The sequence below is a fragment of the Apium graveolens genome, chromosome 3, assembly GCF_009905375.1.
Source record: "Apium graveolens cultivar Ventura chromosome 3, ASM990537v1, whole genome shotgun sequence".
In the NCBI taxonomy this organism is placed as follows: domain Eukaryota; kingdom Viridiplantae; phylum Streptophyta; class Magnoliopsida; order Apiales; family Apiaceae; genus Apium; species Apium graveolens.
This window is the reverse complement of record NC_133649.1, coordinates 175,257,259-175,283,015: the sequence shown is the minus strand read 5'-3', so window position 1 is coordinate 175,283,015 and position 25,757 is coordinate 175,257,259. Positions and strand designations below refer to the sequence as shown.

General features: G+C 35.1%; 1 protein-coding gene across 1 annotated transcript; it reads left to right on the top strand.

Moving 5' to 3' along the window:
* The first annotated feature begins 686 nt into the window (after positions 1-686).
* On the top strand, positions 687-2,416 carry LOC141712944 (chalcone synthase). The gene is made up of 2 exons (XM_074516075.1): positions 687-1,008; positions 1,177-2,416. Exons 1-2 carry the CDS (start codon positions 816-818, stop codon positions 2,178-2,180), a joined length of 1,197 nt encoding a protein of 398 aa, XP_074372176.1. The 5' UTR covers positions 687-815; the 3' UTR covers positions 2,181-2,416.
* Positions 2,417-25,757: the final 23,341 nt, after the last annotated feature.

Below are 25,757 nucleotides of genomic sequence, written 5' to 3'. Positions count from 1 at the left end.
TTATAGATTATATTATTACTTATAAAATATAAAATATTATTTATCTATTAACACCGGTTTTGGATCGGGTTCGGGTCGGAACGGAACGGGTTTCGGGTTTTCGGGTCGGGTTCGATACGGTATGCCTTAAAACCAAACCCGACCCGAAAATGGTTCGGGTTTAAAAATCAAACCCGAACCCGAATCCAAACCCGAAATATTCGGGTTCGGTAAAACCCGATCGGAGCGGTACGGATCGGGTATTAAACCCGAACCCGAATCCAAACCCGAAATATTCGGGTTCGGTAAAACCCGATCGGATCGGTACGGATCGGGTATCCATCGGTTCGGTACAAATTGTCATCCATAATTGGGGGTATTGGGCAAGTATTGCATAAAAAAACAATAAAATGGGGGTTTGAATTGAATATAAATTATAATTATACGTTTTGAAAGCGGGAGGGAGGGGTAGAAAGGATTGTCCTTCACTTGATGTATCTACTCACTTGGAACGTACGTGGTAGGCCAAAATCCGCATTATGGTTGTAAGTATCACTTACATCCACATAACTCCTCCTTAATTCCACGTGGCCATCCGGTGGCCGTCCCTCCAACCTACCCCCTTTCCTTGTTTATCAATCCTCCAATTTCATCACTAAATTTTCAACCTTCTTCTCTGTCTTCACTATATAATTATCTCTCTCCCTGATCATATATATCTATATATAAGGAGTTCACAGCAAAAACAACAACACAAATCAACAAACTGATCATCATCTCTTTCCATTGAGGGGTAAGGGGGGTTTATAGAGAGATTTTATAAAATTAAAAAAAAAATGGCTAATCATCATGCTGCACAAATAGAGGAAATGAGGAACAGGCAAAGAGCTCAAGGTCCTGCTAATATACTAGCTATTGGCACTGCCACTCCTTCCAACTGTGTCTACCAGGCCGATTATCCAGATTACTACTTTCGTATTACCAACTCCGAACACATGACTGATCTCAAACACAAATTCAAGCGAATGTGTATGCCCTCCATATCTTTTATTTTCTTATTTATTGCTAAATTGCACTAATGTTTTCTTAGCCTTTACGTTGATATAGATATTTATTTATTGCACAACACCACATATGTTTAGAAAATAAGTGATTTATTGACATATATATATATATATATATATATCGTTTGCGCAGGTGAAAAATCAATGATCAAAAAGCGTTACATGCATTTAACAGAGGAGTATCTGAAAGAAAACCCTAATGTATGCGCCTACGAGGCACCCTCCCTGGACGCCCGCCAAGACCTGGTTGTGGTGGAGGTCCCAAGGCTAGGCAAAGAAGCTGCCTCCAAAGCCATCAAAGAGTGGGGCCAGTCCAAATCCAAGATCACTCACCTCATTTTCTGCACCACTTCTGGTGTGGACATGCCTGGCGCTGACTACCAGCTCACCAAGCTCCTTGGCCTCCGTCCCTCTGTCAAACGCTTCATGATGTACCAACAGGGTTGCTTTGCTGGCGGCACTGTCCTCCGTCTCGCAAAGGACCTCGCCGAAAACAATGCCGGTGCCCGTGTCCTCGTTGTCTGCTCGGAGATCACTGCCGTCACTTTCCGTGGCCCCTCTGACTCCCACCTTGATTCCCTAGTTGGTCAGGCTCTTTTTGGTGATGGTGCAGCTGCTGTTATTCTCGGCTCGGATCCGGATCTATCCGTGGAGCGTCCGCTTTTTCAGGTCATATCCGCGGCCCAAACAATTTTACCCGACTCCGACGGGGCGATTGACGGCCATCTCCGTGAAGTGGGCCTTACCTTCCATCTTCTTAAAGACGTGCCGGGCTTAATCTCCAAAAATATAGAGAAGTCGTTGAAGGAAGCTTTTGGGCCTATAGGCATATCGGACTGGAACTCTTTATTCTGGATAGCCCATCCGGGTGGCCCAGCTATTTTGGATCAGGTAGAACTCAAGTTGGGTCTCAAGGAAGAAAAAATGCGGGCGACCCGACAGGTGTTGAGTGACTATGGAAACATGTCAAGTGCATGTGTGTTGTTTATTATGGATGAAATGAGGAAGAAGTCTATTGAAGAAGGGAAAGCGACAACTGGAGAAGGTCTGGACTGGGGTGTTCTTTTCGGGTTCGGCCCGGGTCTTACAGTGGAAACCGTTGTGTTGCATAGCGTACCCGCTACTATTACTCAGTGAAGCTTTTTTCGGATGATTATTATTATTTATGTCGGTTATATTATATGGGTCTAAATTTAAGGCTGTGGGGGAGTTTATTGTTATCCCAAGTATGTGGTGTGTGCACTATTTGTTATTTAGTTTCTTCTGCTTTGCTCATGCATCTCGTGTTTTAGTAATTTACCCTACTTTCTATTATTGTATTTGTCGGTTTAATGTCTTCAATTCAATAAAGATATTCTTTTCCCTTCGGTAAATTTTTTATGTAACTGTTTTGTCATTTCTTTTCTTACCAAGTTATTAATACTAGCTTCACAACCCGTGCAATGTACGAGTCTTTATTAATATTTTTATATTATTTAAAATTATAATAAATTTCTTTTTAGATCATTACCTTATTAGTATATTTATAAATAATAATATAAATATTTGTTGTTGGCGGGATTCGAACCTGAATCTCTGGTCGTGTATAAATAATAATGTAAATATTTGCTGTTGGTGGGGTTCGAACCTGAAGCTTTAATATAATATAAATAATAATATAAATATTAGTTGTTGGCGGGGTTCGAACCTGGGAGTTTGAGTAGTGCATATTTTTTTAGTTTTTTTTTATCATAGATAACCGTAGTCGCTACCTTTCGAGTGCGCACTGGGTAAATCCTACGAACTCACGCAATAACCTGCAAATCACGTAAATCAAGATAAACCGCATTTAAGCGACAGGCTCTGACTCAGGTTTTAGTATTTAAATCTAACGGTTCTGATCAATTGATTAAAAAAATTCGACGATCATAAAAGGGTATAATCAAACCAACCAAAAAAAATGTATAGTATAGATATATATATAATTTCTTTGTTTCAAGTATTTGTTGGTTAATTTCCGAAAATAAGAATTATGTTGCGGTTCCTTTTAAAAACAAAAAAGAAAGGCGACAATATTTTATTTAATATTTGAATTAGTGATATTTCACAAATTCAAGAATGGATATTAAAGTATGAGATGAACCAAACTGTTGAAATATTAGTATTTTACACGCAACTCACTCATCGGACATGTAATTTAAATGAAACGGCTCATGCAAAGAATGAGGATCAGCCAAACATAAAATGAAGAAAAGAAGATTACAAGAAAGTCTACTCCAATACAATAAGAGTACTGCCTGCCAACATTTGTAAGTAACCGCCAATAACATAATTAGAGTTCTAACGTTAGTAAAGTTTATGGGGGTCGTTAAGGAGTAATTTTATTGCAGGCCGTTGTACTTCGAGTTAATAATTTGAGATTAGCATAAACTAGGTAAATTAATACTAGTACCAACAAAGAAAAAAAAAACATAGCTTAATTTAGATCTTGACCAGAACACTTCTCCGCATCAGGACCACGTCTTTTATTGAATGATGCGACAAAACATGAAATGTATGTTTCCTTAAATTTGGAGGAGTCCAATTGGTTGGCTTAAAAAATTGTTTTTATTATTCCCTCTATTTTTTTATTTAACGTTTTGACTTTTAAATACATTTTAGTATGATTTAACCCGATAATTAGAATTATCGTTTGACAAATACAGAAAAACAGAGAGTAGTAATTGGGATATAAACCGCTTCACGTGCGACACGAAAGTTTTTTTAAAACAAAAATATATTAAAAAACTTTGTCGAACGAGGTCATTTATTTAACAGCTTTATTGTAAATTTTAAAATTAAGTATTATGTATTAAATAAATGTTAACTTGCTCAGCAAAAAAATAAAAAAAAATAAATGTTAACTTAACAGTAGTTTATATAACATACAATAAATTTTATTATAAGGAAAAAAAGTCCTAGATATAATTGTTTTAACGTATTGATCTTATGTTTTATTTTAAATTTAAAATTACGGCAATTAATATCAAAAAATGTTAATTAATTTAAATAAATTAAAAATAATGAAATTGTTGAATTTCAGTTATATTTTTTCTCCTACATCCGTCTATTTCAAAGCGTTTAGGGACCAACGCAATTTATCGAACTCTTTATAATTTTTATAATTTTCAAACGAAAAAATCAAAATGTTAAATATAACTAAATAATAGTTTAAGAATTTATTTTATTAATATTTAAATTAAAATATAGTTAAATAACATTTTTAAAAGTCGACACCTCTCTTGTAATATCCATGTGCAATAATAGTTTAAGAATTTATTTATTTAAAATATAACTAAACAACATTTTTATAGGGCGACATACTTCTCGTAATATAGGTATTCAGTATTAGTCTATGTTGTGCTACTATAATAAGACTAACTCAAATTGACAACCCTAAGTAAATTGTATGGTAATCTATGTTTGCATTGTGTATTGTAACACTTAAGTTTGTAAAAATGTAACTAGACTAGACTGAAGTATTTTTCTGTAAACAATGTCAAGCCTAAAAATAAGCTATGGAAGAAGATCATGAAGATCATGCCTCCGAGAAAGTATGAAGAAACTTGGAGTTAAATAAATATGTTTTGTGAAAAATATTATAAGTCAAGAAGTCTACAAGTCACAGATTTTGTACTATAGAAAAGTCATTCGAGAAGTCAAGAAAAGCTATTAGAGAACTCAGAGTTATCTACAAGCCAAATTGAAGACATGAAGAATGGAGATATCGACAAGTCATTTCTTCACTAAAGAACTCTGAGTTATCGACAAGTCAAAATATCACTAGAGATCTCTGAGATATCGATAAGCCAATTTGTCACTAGAAAACTCAGAGATATCGATAAGCCAAAGTGAAGACATGAAGATGAGGGATCTCGACAAGCCAAATTCTCTTTTAGAGAACTCAGAGACTTCGATAAGTCAAAACAACTACAGAGTGATGAGAGATCTCGATAAGCCAATATACTTATCGAGATGTCAAGTTCTCTATATACCAAACTGGGGATCTCGAGGTAAAACTCAAAGTACAAAGTGGGACCAGTTAAATATTAAAGATTATTAATCAACAAACAATCCAATCAGTTGGATTGACAAGTCTACAAAAAGCAGTTTAAAGAGTACAAGATCAAAGGTCAAGATTAACTGGAAAAGTAAAGTCACAGACATGTAAGATTAGCAAAGATACACTAAGTCAGAAATAGAAAGATTTGGTTATCCAAAAGTAGGGTTTAGTACATGCTACAACATGCTGTGTAATAACCAGTGTTTACTGTTCTATAAAGTAAACATTAAATGCTTTGTTTTAGAAGTAACAATTAAGATCAAAAATCTTGTATTCTCTCAAGGAAGAAGCTAAGCTCTTTATCAACAAAGAGCCTATAAATTTTGTTGCAAGACATTCTTAATTTTAATATAAAATTAAGTGAGTATTGAAAGATCTGTGTTCACTATTCTTACCTGTTTAAATTCAGTACTTACACATTTCACTACAAGATTTTAATTTACTTTGTTCATTACCATAAACACTTCGAGAAAAGCAGAAAAACACTAAAACACATTCACCCCCTCGTGTGTGATTCATTACCTAACAAGTGGTATCAAAGAAAAATATGAAAGTAAACAGATTCAAGATCTTGGAAGAATGAATACACAGAAAATCAGTAGCATCAATATCCCTACTTTTGATAAGGATAACTACACTCTATGGAAGAAGAAAATGTTGTTGTTTATCAGGACGGCCAATCCATTTTACATTCAGATCCTCAAAAATGGACCTTTCACTCCTATGGTAAGATTTGAGGAATCTACATATGAAGACATGGTCATTCCAACTCATTATGCTCCCAAAGATCCTTTAGAATACACTGAGCCTGAGAAAGAAAAAGTCTCCCTAGATAGTGGCTTGCAGCTGATCTTGATATAGTCACTTGACAATGTAATGTACAATAACATTGTCAACTGTGACATTACTAAGCAGATCTGGGAGAAGATAGAGATACTTTGTGAAGAAACAGAGGAAGTTAGGTCAAATTAAAGAAGGATACTGATTTGACAGTATGAGGGTTTCATGGCTAAGCCAAAGTAAAGCATTACTGATGTGTTTGAAAGGTTTAACAAGCTAATTAATGACTTGCAGCTGCATGATAAATATTATGAAGCTGAAGATGTGAACCTGAAGTTTTTGCTCACACTCCCTGACCATTTGGAATAGAAAATTTCAGCAATCAGAGAAGGGAGAGACTTGAGCAGATTGACTTTGAAGTTCTATATGGAATTTTAAAAATATATGAATTAGAAATGATTCAAAGGAAATCATTAAGAGTTGGTCAAGGGCATGTTGTAGATGGTTCAAGTGCTCTTATTGTTAATGAAAGCCAAATCTCTAATGATGAGCCAAGATTCCAGACTCCAAGTGTTTCAACAAGTGAGCAAAGAAACAATGATTCATAGGAACAAGTCATACTAGAATTGGAAGAAGATGAGTTCTACATCCTGGATGAACTTGATGAGCTAGATCAGTCAATGGCCTATCTGGAAAGAAAGTTCTCTAACATAAGATTAAAGAAGCCAAGATTCTTCAAGGGAAAAGGACAATCATTCAACCAAGACAACAGCTGAAAAGGAAAGGGGAAGTACACACCTGATAGCAAAAATGGTTACAAAACCGGATATGTTGACATATCAAATTTAAGATGGTATAAATGTGATAAGCTAGGCCATTATGCTACATAATGCAAGAAAGCAAAGAAAGACAAAGTTTATCTTGAGCTGGAAATAAAGTGTGAAGCTCTTCTGAAGAAACAACAAAGCAAAGCCTATATTATAGAGGGAAAGAGTTGGGATGATTCTGATAATGATGAAGATGAGGAAGTTGAAAATTATGCATTTATGGCCTTGGAGCAAGGAGAGTCATCCTCATCAAAAACACAGGACCAACTCTTACCACCATTGATTTAAATATGAGTCAATATAAGGAAACTGTTGAAAAGATTAGCACAGAAATGTTTCACATTCATACAAGCATGGTTGCTGCTAATGAAGAGGTTAGCAGACTGACAAAGATAAATGAGAAGTTTGAAAATAAGAAACAAGAAACTGAGTTGTTGCTGGTAGAGCATGAAACTGTGAAACAAGAAAATGCATATATGAAGAACAAGCTCAAGTGTGTAAATGAGATTGAAGCAGTGTTAAGAGAGAAGTTAGAAAAGAATGAAGTCAAGTTGAAATCTTTCAGGAATGCATCTGAGTTGGTTGGAAAATACCATGAGAACCATGTACAAATATTGCTATTGGTCTTGATTATGATGCCTTGAACAACAAGAAGAAAGCTGTAGGTGAAAAAGGGAAAGCAAATGAAAATGAAGATGTTCGAGCTATGCTGAAAAAGGTTGGTTCACCTATGTTCAAAGCATGTGAAGTAGATTTCAGTGAAGTAGAGTTGATCATAAAGCAAGAAATAGCTGATGAAGACAATGAGAAGAAGAATGCAAAAACAACTCCAACTTTCAAAGCTGAAAAGAAGCCCATGGTCAACCAAGATTCCAAGACACCTGTCAAGGAAATGAAAACTGAAGATGCAAGAAAGAAGAAGAAGAATAGAAATGGGAAGATTGAGATAAACAAAAGCAACAATTTTGCTTATGTTGCAGATGCTCCAAGGAAGAAATATGAAAAGTGTGGCTCTTTGAATCACCTAACTTACCTTTGTAAAATGGTTGTTAGCAAGCCAGTTGAAGGAGCCTGCAAGTATAATGAAACCAAAGCAAATGATCCATATTCATTTTGTGATAAGTTTGACTGCATTCCCTGTAACTTAAAAGTAATGAAAAGTCGCCACAAGCTGAGAGTAAATCTTAAAGAAGTCAGTATTAGATCTACAGCTGTAAGGGAAAATGCACAAACATCTATGAATGCTATTCTTTCTGAGACTTCTAACTCTACTTCTGCTAAATCAGTTAACAAGAAGAAAGTACCCAACACTGTTTGGGTTGCTAAACACACTTAAACTCATTTTATGCAGGAAAAAATGAAGAAGGTCATATAGATCATAGACAGTGGATGTTCCAGACATATGACAGGTGATAAGGCCCTGCTATCACAATTTGACGAGAAAGCTGGCCCTTTGGTGACCTTTGGAGATAACATCAAAGGATTCACAATGGGATATGACAAGATTGTCTCTGGAAATATTGTCATTAATGATGTAGCATTGGTAGCTGGTCTTGAAGTAAATCTTCTCAGTGTCAGTCAGTTTGCAGACAAAGGTTTTAAAGTTTTATTTGATAAAGAATAATATATTTTCATCAACAAGGAAACCAATGAAGTTGCTGCTAGAAAGGAGCAAGAAAAGGAAGCTTGTTTGTTGCAGACTTGGACTCTACAAATAAGGATGGAATTTGTTGCTTCTACACCAAGGCATCCATAGAGCAAAGCAAGTTATGGCATAAGAAACTCTCACATCTAAACTACAAGGCAATCAACACTCTGGTCATGAAAGAATGGTGAGAGACATGCCAAAATTAGAGTTTGCTCAAATTGAAGTCTGTGAAGCCTGTCGGAAAGGAAAAATTAAAAGATCAAATCATAAGTTAAAAACTGTGAATTCCGTAAATGCACAATTGCAACTTATTCACATGGACTTGTTTGGGCCAGTAAATGTCTTATCAATTTCAAGAAACAAATATGCACTTGTGATGGTGGATGACTACTCAAGATATACATGGGTAGAATTTATGCATTCTAAAGATGAGACTCCACACATCATAATTGAGCACATAAAGAAGATAGAGAAACAGGATGAAGATCAAAACTGTATGAAGAGACTGAGAAGTGATAATGTAACAGAATTCAGAAATACAATATTGAGTGAATTCTATAAAAACAAAGGCATTGTTCAAGAATTTTTTCCTTCTAGAACACCTCAACAAAATGGGGTAGTTGAGAGAAAGAACAAAATATTGGTAAAAGCTGCAAGGATAATGTTGTAAGATGCTAGTCTGCCAACTAGTTTTTGGGAAGAAGCTGTAAATACTACATGTTACACTCAAAACAGATATCTCATTAACAAGATTCATGGAAAATCACCTTACTCAATCATGTATAAGAGAAAGCCTACTGTAAAGCATCCTCATGTGTTTGGAAGCAAGTGTTGCATTTAAAAAGACAACTCTGAATATGTGGGAAAATTTAACTCAAAGGTTTTTGAAGCAATTTTTTGGGATATTCATTGGAGAGAACTGCCTACAAGGTCTATGTAATTGATCAAAAGAAAATCATGGAGAGCATAGAGGTGACCTTTGATGATGACAAGTGTCCAGGCTTGGAATGCCTTGATGATAATGAAGCTGAAGCTCTTGCATTTAAAAATCTCAACATTGACAGTGATTCTGATGAAGAGGCTGAAGTCAATGAACAACATAAGATGAATGAAGAGACTACTGAACAGGAAAATCATGAAAATGGAAGCTTATCTCATACACCTGAATTTGATAGCACAAACTCAGGGGGAGAAAGAGAAGAAGGATCTACTAGTCATACCAATAATGAAAAAAATGATGAAGGCACCAGTCAACAAACTCACACAAGAGAATGGGACAAGAGTCACAATATAAATGCAATAATTGGTGATCTCAATACTGGTGTAAGAAATAGAATTGCAACTGCTAATGAGTGCCTACATGCATGCTTTCTGTCTCAAGTAGAGCCTAAAAAAATTGAAGAATCTCTTATGGATCCTGATTGGATATCTGTCATGCAAGAAGAGCTTAATCAGTTTGAAAGAAACAAAGTTTGAGAGTTAGTTCCTGCACCAAAGAACATAAGTGTAATTGGAACAAAATGGGTGTTCAGGAACAAGATGGATGAAAATGGTATAGTTACCAGAAACAAGGCAAGGTTGGTTGTAAAAGGCTATTCACAGGAAGAAGGAATTGATTATGATGAAACTTTTGCTCCAATTGGAAGACTTAAAGAAATAAGGATTTTTCTAGCATTTGCTGCACATTCAAATTTCAAAGTGTATCAAATATATGTCAAGAGTGCCTTCCTAAATGGTGAGTTAGAAGAAGATTCTTATGTGCAACAACAACCTGAATTTAAAGACCCAGAATTTCCAGATTTTGTGTACAATCTACTCAAGGCTCTATATGGACTAAAGCAGGGACCTAGAGCTTGGTATGACACACTGACATATTTTCTACTTAAACATGGATTCACTAGAGGAACAATAGACAAGAAATTCTTCTACAAGCTGCATGGTAGTGATATGATCCTAGTTTAGATTTACGTGGATGATGTCATCTTTGGTTCTACTAATGAGAAGCTCTGTCAAAGATTCTCTAAGCTTATGCAGAGTGAATATGAAATGAGTATGATGGGAGAATTGAGTTATTTTCTTGGACTCCAAGTTAGTCAAATAAGTGATGGAATTTTCATCAGCCAAACTAAGTATGTTAAAGATTTATTGAAAAAGTTTGGCATAGTTGATTGTTCACCTGCATCTACACCTATGTCTACTATAACAAAGTTGGATGAAGATAAAAAGGGCAAGAGTGTAGATATTTCAAGCTACAGAGGAATGATTGAATCATTGTTTTACTTAACTGCAAGTAGACCAGACATCATGTTTGCTACATGTCTGTGTGCAAGATTTTAAGCCAATCCAAAAGAATCACATTTGATGGCTGTGAAGAGGATTTTCAGATACTTGAAGGGGACTCCAAACTTGGGATTATGGTATCCTAAGGGAACTGGTTTTGAAGCTGTTGGATACACAAATGCAGATTTTGCTGGATGCAGGGTTGACAGAAAGAGTACTAGTGGAAGCTGTCAGTTTCTTGTACAAAGACTTGTATCCTGGTATAGCAATAAACAACAATCTGTGTCAACTTCCACAGCTGAAGCAGAATACATAGCTGCGGGAAGTTGATGTGCTCAAGTGCTTTGGATTAGAAATTAGCTAATGGATTATGGTCTAGTGTTACACAAAATTCCAATTATGTGTGACAATACTAGTGCTATATCTATAGTGGCTAATCCAGTTAATCACTCTAGGAAAAAGCACATTGATGTAAAGTATCATTTTATTAGAGAACATGCTACAAATTGTACCATTGAGCTCATTTTTGTTTCAATAGAAAAATAATTAGCTGACATTTTTACTAAACCTTTGGATGAAGCAACTTTCACTAGACTTGTAGGTGAAATTGGAATACTTAATTCTTCATCCTAAGGCAAGAACTCAACTAATGTTTTGTAGTAGAGTAATTTCTAGTAAATCAAAATTCATTTGATTAATTGGAAATTAACTGAAATATGAATTATAAATATTTCAAAAATCTATGCATATTTATTTTTAAAAAGTTCAAAATTCATCTTAGAATTTTTCAATTCTAAGAAAACTGCCTAATTGTTGATTTACATTTTTAATATGTAAAATTAACACAAGGCAGAATCAAAATGATCAAAAGTATATAGAGAACTGAGTTCTCGATAAGTCTAGTTGACTTATCGACAAGTCATTTTAAGACTTCTCGAGTGAGTTATTGATAAGTCAAATTACTGACTTCTCGAGTGACTTCTCGATAAGCTTTATTATGACTTATCGATAAGTCATTGTAGAGTTCTCTAATAGTGTTAACTCACAAAGTTCTCTACAAGTATTAGACTTATAAATAACTCAGAACTGCAATAATTTAATCCATTAAATTATTTTGGTAAAATACTTTTGGCAAAATGATTCTGATTTTATTTTGATTTATTCAAATAAAAATTGGAAACAATTCTGTTTATTTTGGACAAATTGGGTATTTATTTGACATCTCGATAAGTTAATTTTAGTTCTCTAAAAGGAGTAAATTAAAATAACCTCTCGATATGTAATTCTTTTTCAAAATTACTTGTCGATAAGTATACTCCAAACGTCTATTTTTGAGTCCTCGATAAGTCATTTACTTTTATTATAAATACCCATACATCTCGATACACATATACTTACCCCTTCGAGAACTCTAAGTGACCTAGCTTTTTCAATTCCAAACCGATTTATCTATCATTTCAAGCTCCTTCTCACTAATTTTTCTTACCCATTCACTCTTATTCAACAACAATGGCACTCAATATTGTTAGAGCTGTAATCCAAGAGAAAGGAACCAACTATATTGCTTTCACTGATGCTAATCAAGCCCCTGACAGTTTCAAGGGGTTTGTGAATTTTTTTTCTGAATCCTATCTTGCAGGTGCTTTAACTACTAACCCAATCCTATACTTGGATGTTCTGCATGAATTCTGGACAACAGCTGTGGTGAGAACTGTTATGAATGACAACTCTGTGTCATTTGTGGTAGCATGCTCAATTGGAGGCCAACAGATATAGTTCAATGAGCAAGATGTGAATGCAGTTTTGGGTCTTCCAACTGCTAATCTAGTGGAGGTGCCAACACAGGATGAGCTAGCTGAGTTCATAGATTTCATCAACTATGGTGGAAGAATCAACCTGACAAGTTTAAACAGAACAAACCTAAGGAAGGAATGGTCCTTTGTGTTTGATTCTATAGTGAGGGCATTCACATGCAGGAAGACAGGATATGACAACATCTCAAGTGTGGTGCAGAAGCTGGTGTTCTCAATAGCCCACAACAGACACTTGAATGTTGGTCTATTGATCCTGGAAGAACTTGCCACCAGCCTAGCTATGCCCCAATCTTCTAGAGGTAAGGAAATTTTCTTTCCTAGATTTATTATGTCTACTTTAAATCATGAAGTATCAGACATACATTTGTTGAATGGTATAGACAACACTAAAATAGGCAATTGTAAGCAAGTGTCCAAAATTATATTTGGTTCACTTACTAAAAAGAACAAGGTAAATGTGAGTCTGAAAATCACTCCATTCATGATGGAGAGGTTTAAGACTTACCCTTATCATATGCCTGACATGAGATCAAATGCATAAACTAGTATAGTTATGGTCCCTGAACCTGTAGGAGTACAAATACTGGAAAACCAATAGGGACCTTCCCAAGATGAGACAACTTCTTCTATACCTCTAGAAGCTAGGAAACCAACAACTTCATCCTCTCAAAAGGGTGAAGTGAGTAAAAAGAAGAGAAAGGAGGTAACCCCTACTATACTAAATGAGAGTGGTGATGAACAAACACCAACTGAGTCACCCTTGGTCAAAAATCGAAAGAAGGCTAGGCAAACTGAGTTGACCACTATAGACACCTCTACATCCTCTCAAAAGGATGTAGTTATAAATAAGGGACTTAAACAGACTCTAGGGGCATCCTCTCAACAGGGTGTCTCTATTGAAAAGAGCATTCTCCCAAATGCACCATGTAATGAGTCTACACAACCATCACTTGAGCAAATATAAGTGTATGGAAGGAGAAACAAGGATGGCACACATAAGGAGGGCATATCTATTAAAGCTCCCACATTCACTTAGGGGGAGCTGCCAACGCTCACTCATGATCGACCTCTACTTATCTCTCAAATTTCTTCTTCTCACAATGTACATGAATCTAATTCTCAAGTACAACCCCATTCAAGTGACTTGGTTCAAGAAACTTTGCTCATCACCCAGATACCTCATTTAGATGGTGAGAGGTTACTAGCTGGGGTAGACCTTGATGACACCATCAAAACCATGGGGGATTCACAGACTGTTAGGTTTGAGGGTAGTACTCCTGAGGGGGAACTATCTAAATCCTCTCCAATTTAATTGGAAGTTCCTGTTACAGGAACAACTCCCCTCAAAATCCTGGCTGAAATTGCTCTGACAATTGAAGCTGGGAGTATAATTGCCAATGACCCTGCTATGGGAGAGGAAAGTATAGCACATTTAAGTGACAATGTGGTGCAAGAAACACAAGGGTTTGAGGTTGTTGCAAATGACAGTAGCACAGTCAAATCCCCTCCAATTGATTTCGAGATTCACAAAGATTTTTGGTTCATAAATTTGGTTGTGAGGTTCGGTTTTTAAGAAGAATGGTTCGAATTTGGCTTGGATTAAAGTTGATGTATGATCCTTGAACTTGCATGTTGATTTTGTTACTTACATGTCATTATTTTGATTAAAAACTTAGATGCAACATAGTTTTAGCAAGGTATTGGGTTGAATAACTAGATTGAGCCAATGTGATGTATGATATAGGCCGAGATAGGTTGGTTTCTATCTAAAAAGCATGCATGTTTTGTATTAGTGAATGCATGTCGATTATCCAAAATAATTTACTTGGTTATACTTTAGTTTGGTTCAAATTTTTGATAAAAGGAAAATGGGTGTTAGGAATATGTTGTGTACTTGATGATAAGTGAAACAAAACACCTTAGTAGATTTAATTTAGTGATTTTTTAGCTTTCAACGAATGATCACTTTAACATCCGTTGAAAGGGTAGCTTGTGTATTAATAAGTTTAGTAGCACATTTCTACATATTGTAATGCCTTAGAGAACTAGATGTTATAGAATGTCGTAAGTCATGTTGACTACTAGACTGATATGCAAGATAGGTTGGCTAACTGTAAATATTAGATGCCTTGTAATCTTGAATAAGTGAAATAGAGTTAACTTCTATGAAGATGCTCTCAACGGATATTTCACAAGGTTTTAACAGATGATCAACTAAAGTCTCAACGGATGATCAACTAGACTCTCAACGGATGATCCCACAAAGTCTTAACGGATGATCCCACAGAGTTTCAACGGATGATCAAATTCAAAAGCAGTTGATAGTGACTTGACAGTCACATGCGTTGATTGTATGCAAGTGGAATATGGCGTCCTATTTACAGGTTTTAGAGAACAAAGAAGCATTTCTATTTCCATGCTAAACTGAAGATATTCAAAGATGCTGAATAGAGAAATGAAGTAGCGTGAAATTAGACTATAAACATTTTGTCTTATTTGTTTATCTTTTTTATCATGTAACTTGGTGATATATAAACCAAAGGTAGCAAGTAGAACAGTATCCAAGTTAGTAAGCAATTACCAGAGAAATAGATAAAGCTATATCTGTAAATAATTTCTCTGTTCTTTGTAAGTTCAACTTGTAAGCAGCTGTGTGCAAATCTTGCATCACAGAGTTCTCAAATTTATATATATCTCTGGTGGAAAAGTTCAATCCACCAGAAAGTTTTTAAATACTTGTATTTGATTACTTTGTGTTTGATTTCTTCAATACTTTCATTCCGGATTTTAACTAAATCAAACACAGTTATATATATTCAAAGTAGAACAGTTCTTAAAATTAAAAAAGTAGCTAGAATTACATTCAACCCCCTTCTGTAATTCTTTGTTAGATTGTTTGGGAATTACAATGAGAAAAGTGTTTTTCGTGTCGTAATATTCAAATTGGTGATTATTTTCTAAATGATAAGTATAGTTACGATACTGAGAGTATAGGAGTATATCACATTATGTGCTATGTGATTATGCTCGTGTTTGTAAGCTAAAGTTTGAAACCTTTGGGATAGAAGTTAGACATTCTGAGAAATGTCGGGAATCGATCAAGTTGCTAATTAGGGTTCTATTTTGTATTGTAGATTTGGATAACAGAGGCATTGATAGTAAAGGGAGGAATATCTTAGGTGGAAGTAGCATAGGTTGTTGGAACAATATGACCTCGACCCTCCATTTTATGATATGAATTATACGAGTGTAAACAGAATATTAACCTTAATCTCTACGGCGCAAGTGATTCAAATCCACATCTTCTACTGTATTGCCTGATTCTCCTTGGACAAAGTATGGGATTCGATCTCTCAAGGTGTACCTCCCCTTAAAGCTCCAAAAATCCAAAACCCTAGCTGGCTCCTTAAGAAAAACGGTTGCCTCTCTCAAACCCTAGGATCTTATTTCATTTTTGTGTTCTCGTATTTTCACCACTTCTAGGTTCAGGAGAATTAGAATATTTATAGGATACAATAGCGATTCAAATACACATGTAGCATCTCCCATGAACACGTATATCTCACCATCTCTAAGCATTGAGGATAATTGGAATCCCTTCATAGCATTACAAACATAATCAGTGTCTCATGTATCTACACACCAAGTTCTCGTAGATATAGCCACTACATATATTACTATAACTAGAGAAAGAGATATACCGGTATTGTTTATCTTCCTAGGAAGAGGATAATCATGTTTCCAGTGACTAGACTGCTTGCACCTGAAGCACTTTCCCTTAGGCTTTTTCACACCACCTTAAACTCTCACTGCCTTCATAGCTTTCTGTGTTCAAGCCTTTTTATTCTTCTTTATACCTTTCGGCTTAGAGGAAGAACCTTTATTAGCCACATTCACTTGAACACTTTGCCGAAATAATCCTTCAGCTGCCTGAAGTTCTATCAGGAGTTCCGCGAGACTATAAAACCTCTTGTTCAGGTTGTAATTCAAACAAAACTGTTCAAAACTTCTAGACAAGCTCATAAGGATAATGTCAATATGGGTTTTCCCATCAAGTTCAGCACCAAGGATATCTATCTCATTCAGATGTGATATTATCTTGAGAACATGATCCCTTACAGGTGTTCCTTTAGCCATCTGAGTGTTCATTAAAGCCTTCATGGCTACTTTCCTAGCAGCCCTATTCTGATCTCTAAAAAGTTCCTTGAGATTAAAGAGTATATCCGCAACAGTGGCCATAGACTGATGTTGATGCTACAAAAGACCCGACATTGCTTCCAGAATATAACATCGCGACATCTCATCAGCCTTAATCTACTGCTTATAATACTCTTTCTCATCTTTAGGAGCATCAACAGCAGGCTGGTCTGGCTTGGGTTCATAAGTGCAAAACTTGTACTCTTCAGTAGTCAACACAATGTCCAAATTTCGTTTCCATTCAATATAGTTAGGTCCGGTAAGTTTGTTATCCTTAAGTATGGCGAACAATGGATTAAAGCCCATTGTATCCTGAGAATCATGCATAAAAACATCACATAACACATAAAGGGTGCATTAAATATTAAGAACTATTGGTTCCTCTAACAATTATTAAAATTAATGCACTAATATTTAAACACCATAAGTTTCTAGTACTCCACGATGTGTGACATGTATACCACAAAAATTTATTTACATGTTACTTTGGTCCTATTACTAAACATTACGCCACGTTGGGGTGGTCTATATTATTTTTCATATCTAAGTGTATACCATCATCAAATCTCTCAAATTAAACATAATTATACCAGATGCCATCAAATGATATCTTATAATTATCCGAAATTTATGAAACTCGGTATGCCAAGATGGGTGACATGTATACCTTCCAATATTCGTTATTAATTTAAGAAGTTTGTTCTAGCAATTTCTTTAACATTCTAGACACCATTAATTATATGCCACGATGGGTGACGTATATATAATTTATATTTGTCTTTATGTTAAATTACATACAAACTGTTAGTGTTTGTGCCCTAGAGACAACACTATGATGTTTTAGTTTAAGACATTAGGATTATTAATGTTTATGTTCTATGGACTATTCCCTTTATAATTTATTAATTCTTAATTTACTGCGATATAAATGTTAGATTAATAAATGTCCTTGGAATATGATAAGAAATTCTATATCTCTAAGTATGTGACTTAGAAATGAGATTTTGAGAATAATATCAATATTCCTAAAGGTCCCTAGTCGAATATTATTATTAAGGGACAATAATAATATATTAAGACTGGTGTGTTTGTTGACTGATGATCACATCTCATTGATCATAGGTATGATGATACTAAAGTAAAAAACACAGGAAGATGTATATGTACATGGTGCTAGACAGACCCAATGTGAGATTCTACATGTCTGTTGTGTCATAAGTAATTCTCACAGTGATAATAATGTAATGGTCCTTAAACCTGAAGTCATTTTATATCTATACGAGAATTAATATACATTTATTCCATTAAAAGTTATCCTTGACCGGGTAATGATAAAAGTGGACATTGGGTATATTATGAATCGTATGAGAAATATGAATGATCTAGATGTGATTTAACCCTCCTATTTTAGGAGTGATATTATTGGCCTCTTGTGTGAGCTAGACTATGAAATGCGTGGCCACGCTCAAATGTTGATTTGATATGATAGTCTACTCATTGATCTAGGAAACCTGGATTAAACTATGATGGGGATGACACATTACATGCCTCTAGTTTAATCTATAATATTTGGTTAAAGGGATTATATTATATTGTACATTATTCACAAAAGGTTTAATCGATCAACGATTCAATTATTATTACTTGGGTAGCAATGATGTATTACTAGATGCCGCTCATTGTTTACGATTTTAAATTAGATTTAAAATTCGTTGCCAACGTAATAATAACCTATAGGGTCACACACTAAGAATGTTTGAAGGATTATTTAATTTAAATTGGATTTAAATTATACTAAAGTAATTCGAATTATTTATAAAACTAATTAAGTATGAATTAATTAATTAGATAAATATTGATATTCGAATTTACTAATATTAATTATGAAATTTATTTGTTAAATAATTAAGTGAGACTTAATTATAATATAAATAGGAATTTCGAATTTAGAATAACTCCTAATTAGTTAAGAGTTATAATTCGTTTTTCTACTCTCTATATAATATCTCTTGTGTGGCTGATCTTGTAAGCAAGACTTTTACTAAAACCGTAGCCACCAAGAGAGAAGATGGAGAGAGCAAGAAGAAACGAGTTTGTGCTAGTACACATCCGCTCCTTGAGTTCAAGCATTCGTGTGGATACCGATTTAGCGTAGATCACGAGAGCGGGATGCGTGGTGATTAAACAAGCTTTGGATCTCCATTAGTCAACCAATTTGTAAAGCTTCTTAAGGTAAACAATCTGATCTACGGATTAAATATCTATTTTTCGCATGGATCATGCGGTGGGTTTCGAAAATTCTATTTTTTCACGTTTTTAAATATTGTTTCCGGTGCGTTTATGTGCTCGAAACCCTTCACAAACAATAATGGAGACCATGGGATTTAATTTCATATGAATTCCCTCTCCCACTTAGTATTTACTTTGAGGATTTTAATATAGATGCATCGTCCTATGTTATTTCTTCAAATTCCACATGTATTATGTCAATAACAAAGAACACATAACATAGCAGCATACTCTCATAATTAAAGTATTACTTAATACATTCCTATGTCCATGTCATTCTAGCATGCTAAGGGTTAGTATCAGATGGCATAATAACTCATATAAGAAACACATAGTAGCAATAATCAAGATCAGCAGAAATTATGTAAAATATAATAAAGCACATTCGCTATTTTGGCCTCATATAAGCTGATCAGCGGATGTCTTTGATCATCAATGGATGACTTGATCAACGGATGTCTTGATTAACAGATGTCTTGAATTCATTTTTTGAAATTTCTTGAAAACTTCGAGGGCCCGATTGAAAGTCTAAACATCCTCAGAATGACTTGAAAACTGGGGCAATAGATCTTTAGATTCATAAAATTTATGATCTTTATTTTAAAAATGGGATTTATAATATTTTCTGGATTTATAAAGATATTTTATAACCTATAAAAGGGTTTATGAGAAGTGCTGGAGAAAAGAAAATAGAAATTCAAAGAAATTAGATTATATTTTACCAAAATGCCCCTGCCATTTTGGTTATATAATTCCACCCTCCCTTTCTTTTATTTTTTTCTCCACCCGGCCACACTCTTTTTTCTCTCTCTTTTCTCTTTTTTCTTCTTTCTCTCTCGGCTTTTCTCTTTTTTCTTCTTTCTCTCTCGGCTTTTCTCTCTCTCGGTATACATCTCTCTCTCTCTTGATTCTTCCAAATCCTCCATTAAAACTCAATCTTCATCTAAGATTTGAGTTCCTTATGCTCTAAATATACATATACATGTTTTCATGCGTGTGTTTGTGTGGGTGATGTTCAGTTTTATCAAGAACCATTCGGTTCTTGAGTTTGATTTAGTTTTGAGTTTGATTTTTTACAAGAAAGTGATGCTGATAGTATGCATGTTAGTTATCTTGTGTGATTTACAACATAAACACGATAAACCACGTGGGATCTTAATCATAACAAAATAATCACGATTAAACCACGTGAGATCCAAACACATAATTAAAATATGGCCATAATAGTGAATATCAACCTGCATCAAAGAATCAATACAAGCATACAACTATATATATATGCATAAATAATTATGACAAGGACTTCATATCATAAAACACAGAACCTAGAACCAGGCTCTGATACCAATTGTTGGAATAAAATGACCTCGGCCCTGCGTTTTATGATATGAATTGTACGAATGCAAACAGAACTTTAACCTTAATCGCTACGGCATAAGCGATTGAAATCCACGTCTTCTACTGTATTCCTTGATTCTCCATGGACGAAGTGTGGGCTTCGATCTCCCAAGGTGCACCTTTCTTTAAAGCTCTGATCCAAAACCCTAGCTGGCTCCTTGAGAAAAATGGTTGCCTCTCTCAAACCCTAGGATCTTATTTCATTTTTGTGTTCTCGTGTTTTTACCACTTCTAGCTTCAAGAGAATTAGAAAATTTATAGGTTACAGTAGGGATCATAGACAATTAGGTTGGGCCTCCCAATGACATTCTGGGTCATGCCCAATGTCATTAAATATTAATTCAATCCACTAAAGAATTAATATTTGCACGACCTCTCCTAATTCTGTAAATAATTATTTAATTCGGCTCTCATATTATTTATTTATTAAATTCCCCATGTTTAAGATATCGCATGTCCAGAAATTATATTAGACAATTAATTTAATTAATATCTTTTATCCTTGATCATCCACTCAACCTTATAATTGTGCAAGAACAAATCTGTATGCAGGACTAAAGCACAATTATTTTTATGAGCTTTCAAGAGGACATCATCACCCGAATATATTTTTCGGACACGGTTTCCTTTTATAGTCAATATCCCACTTTGTATATAATGTCATTGCCCAATACATAAATTCGCAATTTAAAATAAATTACTTAATGTATGAATCAAGGCATGTGCATTAAATACAAGTGTCAATCACTATATCCGGATTAAGAACCTAAGCAATAATAATATCATAGAATCTTAGTTCTTCTTTATTGTCAGAATAAAAGAAAGAATTATTCTACTATTTTGATCCCGTTCAATATACACAAAGTATACAAGCATTATTCAATAGTAAATATATATTATTTCTAAATAATATTTCAGCCCTTCTAGTGGTTTGTCTAACACCACTTAGACTGTGAACCTTTATTATATTATATAAGGAGCTTGACAATATAATCTTCTACTATCCCATTTGATACTAGATTGTCTACAATATATAGTATATAGACAATGTGAAAACATGCATTTAAGATTCTTAAATGATTATTATAATAGTATATACTTCAAATGAATAGTTCAGTATAAACCCTAACACAGGTTCCATTAAGCAGGAAAGCTATTTGAGGCAAGTAACTCTGCCTTCTCTCATGAATTATTATAGAGAGGATAATGTTGATGCCATGATAGAATGAAAGTTTTTTGTTATTTCTGTTATTGATTCTTGAGAAACCCTGTTATTGTTCCCTGGAATAATCTTGTTATCAATCCCTATAACGATCCTTAATAGTAACCCCTTGTTTCTAAAACTTATTATCCTATCCCTATACTTCGTTAAATTATGATCCCTTGATCCTAAAGAGAGCCTTATGAACTTTTCATATTTTATATCTTGATAACCTAGATTCCTTGATAATCCCTTATGCCTTGTTACGTATCGTTCTTTGGAACTATCCTTATTCCGAACTTATACACTGTTCAACGTTTGATCAAAATCTTTAGCTTATGATCCCCGCTTACTTTCAATTTGTTCAATTTCCTTGAATTCTTAAATTGGACGTAAGAATGACTTTCGACTTGAAAGAGTCGAAATGATTTCATTTATCGGTAATGTTAAAATTGGATTTAGATAAACTTTCTTGTATTCCAACAAAAAGGTTTTCCAAATGAATTCCTTGAAGATTAGATAGAGTCGTTAGAGACTTTTGGGACTAGTCCATTATAAGGCTGAAATAATGCCATGGGTACCTTAATGACCGGATGGAGGTCAGTACGGGCTGATCACCCGTATTATATTTAAAAGATGGATTTTTTAATCAAGGGTTCTTTAATACTTTATAAAATAAAAAGGTTAATATATATCTTTGATAAAGCAACTTGCTTAATTACTTGAAATAAACAGAATGAGTAGTATCTTCTTTAAAGTTATGAAACTTGCTCGAGAACCCTGTCACTTTACTTTGTTATTGATTCTTGAAGCTTGAATGATCGCTTCCTTTGAAATGAGAAACTTCTTGGAACCCTGTTATTGATTGTGCCGTTAAAATAATACTGCCACCTAGCTCAGTTTTATCTAGAAATTGAATGCCTCAGTTAATGTTTTTTATATTAATATTAAAACTGCTATATAGTTACTTGCTGAGCCTCTTTGCTCATTTATTTGCTTTGATCTAACCATGGAAGTTAAGGAAGAAGATGGCCAGACTTAGGAGCACTGCTCGCAAAAGCGTTCCTGGCGGTCCCTATCGTGTTGAAGGATTTCAGATGCCAGATCAGGTAGTTGCTATGTGAGCAAGCGATGGTGGGGAAGTGTAATAGTTGAATCGTATACTTTTGGGTTATCTGTCGCTTCCAAGTCATAATCGAATAATTTGAATTTCTTTATATTTTGGGTTGTAATAATATTATATTCTGGTTGGTAGTTGTAGTCTTGTCTCATACTTTATCCTGTTTAGATCCTGTTAGTATCGAGGTTTATTATATTTCTGCTATTATGGTATTAGTATATTGGTGTGTGGGTCCTTATTTCCTAACCCCGAGATTGAGGGCGTCACAAGTTGGTATCAGAGCTACCCTAAGACAAGTAGTTGGTATCAGAGCTACCCTAAGACAAGTTAGGATAAAAGGTTATTTGGGTAATTAATATTGCGAGAGTGTTCGACTCACATAGAGTTGAGTTAGACTATTAGGTATAGTCTAAGTTAAATAGATTAAGGTGATAAATAGAGTTAGGACATTGAGTCATTTAGAGGTTTTATTTACCCCTAATGTTATTTTCTTGGCTGTTGTTTCATGTTTCATCTCAGGACCCTAGTAGTGGTAGTGATACTGATTCTGAGGATAGTTTGTTTCCTGGTTCCCCAGTGATCTCTATTCCACCCCCATCAGTGGAGCCCCTATATATTAGTTCAGACCTTGAGGAGGATGCATCTGAGAGCAGTGAGGCCCCTATGCATATTTCTCCCCTGAGACCAGTACTAGAGACCCTGACCCCTGAGCGAGAGCTTGCTATACCTATGCCTGCCCATGTTGGTGGCAAGTTAGCTCAGGACCGAGACTTTATGTACTATTATATCCCTGAGTTGGGAGCATTAGTAGATAGGCTACCACGCGAGTTTAGACAGTAGACATCAGTGTTGGGGACCGAGTGGAGAGGTCGTATTGAGATGGTGGAGCAGGTTACCCGTATGCGGTTGGATGAGGGACCATCTTCCAGTGATGCTGATGCCGAGGCCCAGAGGGTTCATAATATTATTCGTTGGATGTTTTCAGTGTTGAGGGAGATTCTTGATTTTGATGGTTAGTGAGATTGTGAGATCAGACGGGACATCTGGTGGAGCCCATAGTTGTTATGGTTGTGTTTCTTTCAGCGCAGGTAGGCTTTGGGATACTTGGTCAGAGGCCGGGATCCCTTTTTCTTTTCATGATGTATTATATTTCAGAACTTAGTGTTGGTTGTTGTTGTAGTAGATAGATAGAAGTTAGGGGTAGATAGGGGGGATATTTTCCAGTTTTTTCTCTGTTTAATCCTGCTATGTTATTGTACCTTATTCCCAGAAATTATTGTACTTGAACTATTTATCTATGTACTTTGGTTATCTTGCAATAAACTGAAGAATATCATAAACCATCTATCTATGCATTTTCTTTCTATATTGCAAAATCTTAAGTTTCATAAACTGTTTTACATATCCTGTTTTCCATGTAACCATAATCATATATCTTTATGATAATACTACTTATGTCATGTGAGAACCCTAACCGGTGAGTGAATTATGTAGCAATAGTATTGCATGAGCAACTGGGTAAAACTTAAAACCCGTAAAACTATTCCTAAAAGAATCATTATTGTTATGAATGCCATGCTATCATATTGCTAATAATTGCACATCAGGTTTGTAAAATGGCTACTTCACCAAATCACCAAGAAGAAGAAACTCAAACTCAAAACCAAGAGCAAAACTAAGACACCCCTATGATGAACCGACTCTTCCAACTTTTGCAACAACCCTCAGCCCTTAGAGTCGGGAATTTCAAACATTTTCAATTCATTCATCCCCCAGAGTTAGTAGGATTTCCATATCTGATTAAAGCTCAGTCGTGGTTGAGAGAAATGGAGAAAGCCTTGGATTTAGCGAAAGTTAAGGACGATAAAAAAGCACAGTATGCAAGTTACTATCTTAAGGATGAAGCTAGTTACTGGTGGAAATCTACTAAGGCGTTGCTTAAAGAGAAGTTATATCATGGGAGAAGTTTACAGAGTTATTTTTAGAGAAATACTTACCAAGTTACATTCAAGATCAGTTAGAAATGAGGTTTTTGGATTTAAAGCAAGAGAATATGACGGTAGCGGAGTACGAAGTGAAGTTTTCAGAGTTAGCAAGGTTTTTGCCCGAGTATGTGAATAGGGAAGTGAAGAAAGCTAAAAGATTTCAACAAGGACTTAAGCCATGGATTCGTAGTCAAGTGGCTCTTCTTGAGATAAGGAATTACGTTGCTTTGGTACAAAAAGCCATGATTGTAGCAGGAGAAAGAGAAGCAACTAAACAGAAAAGTGAAGGAAAGAAAAAAAAGTTTGAGGATTCCGAACAAGATCAGGGAAGTTCTAAGTTTAGAGGTAAGTTTGGAAGGAATGCTGGAAGTCAGAACTAGAAATTCCAGAGGTTTAAGCCCGGAAATGGGAATCAAAAGAATCGTTTTCAGAAAGTTGGACAGTCAACAAAGGAGAGTAAACCCCTGATTCAAGAGTGCAAGACTTGAGGAAAAAGATACCTTGGGAGATGTAATAATCTCAACGTGACGTGCTTCAAGTGTAACCAGAAAGGACATTATTCATCTGAATGCGCAAACGGTTCGGGAAATCTAGAGTTGACTTGTTTTAAGTATGAAAAAGTTGGCCATATGTCAAGGAATTGCAAGGAGCCTATTCAGAAGGAAAATGTTCTTAGGATTGCTGGACCACCGCCTCTACCAGAACAAACAGTTCAGCCAAAGGCGTGGACGTTTAATATATGCAAGATGCGGATGTGGTAGCAGGTACGCTTGCTATAAATTCAGTAGAAGTCAAAGTGTTAATGGATTCTAGAGCTACTAGATCATTTATTTCTTACAGTTTTATTGATAGACTAAAGTGTGTTGCGTACCCTTTAAAATCTAATTTGATTATAGAAGTAGAAAATCAGGAAGGAGTTACTGCCGATAGGATTTGTCCCAATTGCGATATCGTTATAGAACGTCGGCACTTTTCTGCGGACTTAATTCAGCTTAAGTTAGGAGAGTTCGACGTCATTATCAAAATGGATTGGTTAGAAAACCATGATGCGCAAATCGAGTGTATATATAAGAAAGTGAAATTGAGAACCGAGG